This window comes from Triticum urartu, chromosome 7 (genome assembly GCF_003073215.2).
Source record: "Triticum urartu cultivar G1812 chromosome 7, Tu2.1, whole genome shotgun sequence".
Classification (NCBI taxonomy): Eukaryota; Viridiplantae; Streptophyta; class Magnoliopsida; order Poales; family Poaceae; genus Triticum; species Triticum urartu.
Window position 1 is genome coordinate 550,448,349 of NC_053028.1, and position 3,887 is coordinate 550,452,235.

General features: G+C 43.4%; 1 protein-coding gene across 1 annotated transcript; it reads right to left on the minus strand.

Moving 5' to 3' along the window:
• Positions 1–1,407: 1,407 nt before the first annotated feature.
• LOC125522274 (NADH dehydrogenase [ubiquinone] 1 beta subcomplex subunit 9) lies at positions 1,408–3,673 on the minus strand. The gene is made up of 5 exons (XM_048687349.1): positions 3,434–3,673; positions 3,312–3,353; positions 3,126–3,207; positions 2,100–2,155; positions 1,408–1,655 (listed from the first exon to the last, which is right to left on the minus strand). The coding sequence occupies exons 1-5, from the start codon at positions 3,557–3,559 to the stop codon at positions 1,617–1,619; spliced, it is 345 nt and encodes a 114-aa protein (XP_048543306.1). The 5' UTR covers positions 3,560–3,673; the 3' UTR covers positions 1,408–1,616.
• Positions 3,674–3,887: the final 214 nt, after the last annotated feature.

Sequence of the window (3,887 nt, forward strand, 5' to 3'; positions counted from 1 at the left end):
CTTGGCGGCGGCGCATTCAATGAAGAGAGGACAATGGTCCGAGGCCGCGGAAGATAGGTAGCGAAGTAAGCACTACAGTTGCATCAAATCCTAGCTAGGTCTGCACAACACCATATTGTTCCGCACAAGAGCAGGGTGGTCTTGCTCATGAGACCACGTGTAGCGGTGACCATGAAGGCAAACGTCGCAGGGCTCCATATCTGCAATGAAGCAATGGAAGTAGTTAAAGTGTTCATGCCAGAGTATTTGAGAGCATGCAATGCTCAAGACACGGCGAGACTTTTGGAGATGAACAAAGCATGTGGGTTTCCAAGTATGCTTGGCTCAATTGATTGCATGCACTGAAAGTGGTAGAACCGCCATGCAGCATGGCATGGCCGCTCTCGAGACATGGATTTGGCATGCACATTTTGGGATGTCTGGATCTTACAATGACAACAATGTGCTCCAACAGTCACCTCTCTTTGCAAAGTTAGCCAATGGGGAATCACCATCGATGGAGTTACAAGCAAATGGACGTACGTACAACATGTGCCACTACCTTGCAGATCAGATATAACCGAAGTGGGCTACTTTTGTGAAGCCAATTTTGAACCCCCAAGGTTAAAAGAACTCTACTTCCATAATACTTAAACGACTACTAGGAAAGATTTGAAGAGGGCTTTTGGAATTTTGCAAGACCGGTTTGCTATTATGCGGGACCGGCTAGGCTTTGGGATCAAGAGATCCTTGGTTGGTACATCATCACAACTTATGTCGAAAAGATATGGATTACACCTTCTATGAACTCATGTGACAACCGGTGCGGTCCTGTAGAAGGGAAGACCTGTAAGCACGACGATCTTCAAAAATATCTCATTGAGTGCTGGACATGGCATGGGCAACAAGAGCAGTAGCTTTATCTCTGTGTTCCATGTCACGTGTGATAAACTTTGTTGTCATGTGTGACAAACTTAGTTGTTATGTGTGATGACAAATTTGTGTTGAATATTATGTTATGCATTGATGAACTATGTAATAATTTGATGTAGGAGATTGATGAGTTTGATATTATGTTTGCACTATTTGTGTTTTATTTGTTTGGGTTCAATTGAGATGAATTTGATATTATTTGTTTCAATATGTATGTAATTGTAGTGTCCTATTTTACATCATCCGTTGGAGCAATGATGCCCTAATTTTTATCATATGTTGGGGGAGAACAATTTGTAATGCCTAAAACTCACGTTTTGGTCCCCTAAAACTGCTTTTGAGTGCCCTATTATACATCACCTGTTGGGGATGCTCTTAGGTAACCGCACCCTCATTTTGGGACTACCAACAAGGCCACCAAACGAATAGAAGCATATCAATGGTTGTGCGTTCAAACATTTTAGTCATGCATAACTTACTCGACAAAGAAAGCTCAGTTTATGTAAACAATGAACTAGCTGATGAGCACAAAATAGTTGGCATACAACATCCATGATAAAAGAAACACATGGAAGGAGGCGAGTAATTTTATTTTGTTCTTAACAATACAGCAGCTCAGTTGCATGCTATCATCTGGAAAAGCAAAAGTAAGTCCTTTGCACTCCGCCGGTGCCAGGCTCTGCTCACAAATGCATGATTCTTGTTCATTGGTCTTCTTTGCCATAGTTGTAGATAATCTCAATCTGCAAAGACAATATTACCATTTTAACAGTAGTGTAACAGTTTCATAGGCATTGCATGTTCAAGGGGAACTACATCAAACAATAAATATCATGAAATTTGCCTCTTCAGCAGCAGCATGCACGAGATGACTGGTTAACCAAGAAAATGGTCTAAAGTACTCTAAACACTTCAGCAAAAAAAATGTTGAGGAGCTAAGCTTATTGAACACATTTCTGGCAACAAACAAAAGATTTAGTAAAAAAAGTAGTCGTTGTGCATTTTGACAGACAAACGCTGCATAAAGTATAACTGATTTAATTAATCAACTGGTCAACTAATTTGAACTGAGATCTGCATAAGAATTTTTGTAAGATATCTCAAATTAGAAGCTCCAAACACAGCACTATAAACAGAAGTACCTCAACAACTCAGATATGTTAAATAAATTTCATATATGTTCTTACCCCTTCAGGTGGAGGAGGGTTCCTTGTGAATTTAGTGCCACCAGGAGCCCATGGAACTGCAGAGATAGATACATTGCATAACCTCATCGATCAGAAGAATCACAGCATACCAAAACCGCAAAATCAAATTTGTTAAACAGGTAACATAGGGTAAGAAAGCAATTGCATCAAAGGAAAGCATACCCAAGATGCACATGAGCAGTTTGTTACAGGTAGTATGATCTTAAGACGCTATAGTACCGACAATAACCTATCTGAAAATGTGACATTTTTTCACTTTAATCTAAAGCCTAAGTACATTATCTATCGATTATGAAATAAAAGTATGCGCAACAATTTTTTATTTTATTTCTAAAAAGAAAATGCTATTTTGCACAACAGAATGTGTATCATAAAGCTGAAGCAGCCTCTATTCTCAAGGATAAACTGATGGTAAATAAAGTTTGGCCTGAATCAGAATAGCGTGACACTGAAATGAATATGTAACAAGTCTGTACATTTCTGGCCTGAGAATGTTATGTTTGCAGTGAAGGTTAGCACTGACTAAAACATGAAGATCATGTCACTACTCACTACAGCAGTTGGTTGTGACTAAATAACACACAGCTGATGCCTCAAGCAAATATTGGTATCTTAAGCTAACCTGGATTATTTCTTAGAGAGGAGGATACTCCTCTATTACTGAAAGCTAATAAGTAGTTCTACAAACCAGCAAAATGAAATAACAAGATAATGTGATGAATAAAGTGATGACAAGACATGTCTCCAAGTAGCTCTACGCCTCTAACTACACACAATCAATCATTAAAATATGCAGGCTTGAGCTCAGTGCTTCAGTAAACTATACAAATTCATCGGGCCTGAGGTGATCAAAAACATTCCCGAGTGAATGATCAGTGACTCAATGTTCAACAGCGTAACGAAACAACTGCAAGTATCGCGCTACATGATTTACCACACAGTATCGCATCCACAAACAGAGGCACCAGCAGCACGAACGAAGGGCGCAATCATTTCATGGCTTACCAATGTAAGGATCCGGGTGCTGGAAGTTCCTCTGCTGCGCCTCCGCGTCCTCGATGAGCCTATCGATCACGTCCAGGTTCTCCTGCGACACCCACGGGAAATCCATCAGAACACCACGGGGATCGGCGTCAGATGCGAATCGTTAACAAATAGACGAAGGGGGGAGACGCGGATCGTCAGTCTTACCACATTTCTGTTGGCCTCGAACTTGTCCCTGAGCTCGGACGCCTGCACGGGAGAGGAACACGGGGTCAGATCCGCGAGGGGGCGGGGAGATCGGGGGAGGGTGGGGGGAGAGGGGCGCTCACGTCCTGGTAGAAGAGGTGGCGGTGGACGGCCCAGTTGAGGGTGTCCTTGAGCGCGCGGCGGTAGAGCAGCCGCACCCGCTCCTTCTGCCCCGCGCGCCGCGCCAGGTACCCCGCCGTCGTCGACATCGACCTCGCCGCCGCACCCGCTCCTGCTTCTTCTCCGGAGTTTCTCTCTCCACTCCTCTGCGTTGGTGGATTCGGATTGGGAGCGGAGGACGAAGGGACCCGATCGGGAAGCCCAAGTTGTCAGGTGGGTGGGCGACAAGGCCGGCACCCCCTTGTTGGGCTTTAATTGGGTCTTCCTGGACCGAGTTAAACAGGCTGGAGTTCGTACATTAGCTGCCCTAACTAGGCCTTTTTAGGAGTTCTCAAAAAAAAACTAGGCCTTTTTAGGGCACCTGAGGCAAAAATGTCTCAAAAAAACCTGAGGCAAAAAAAAAGTCCTCCAACCGTT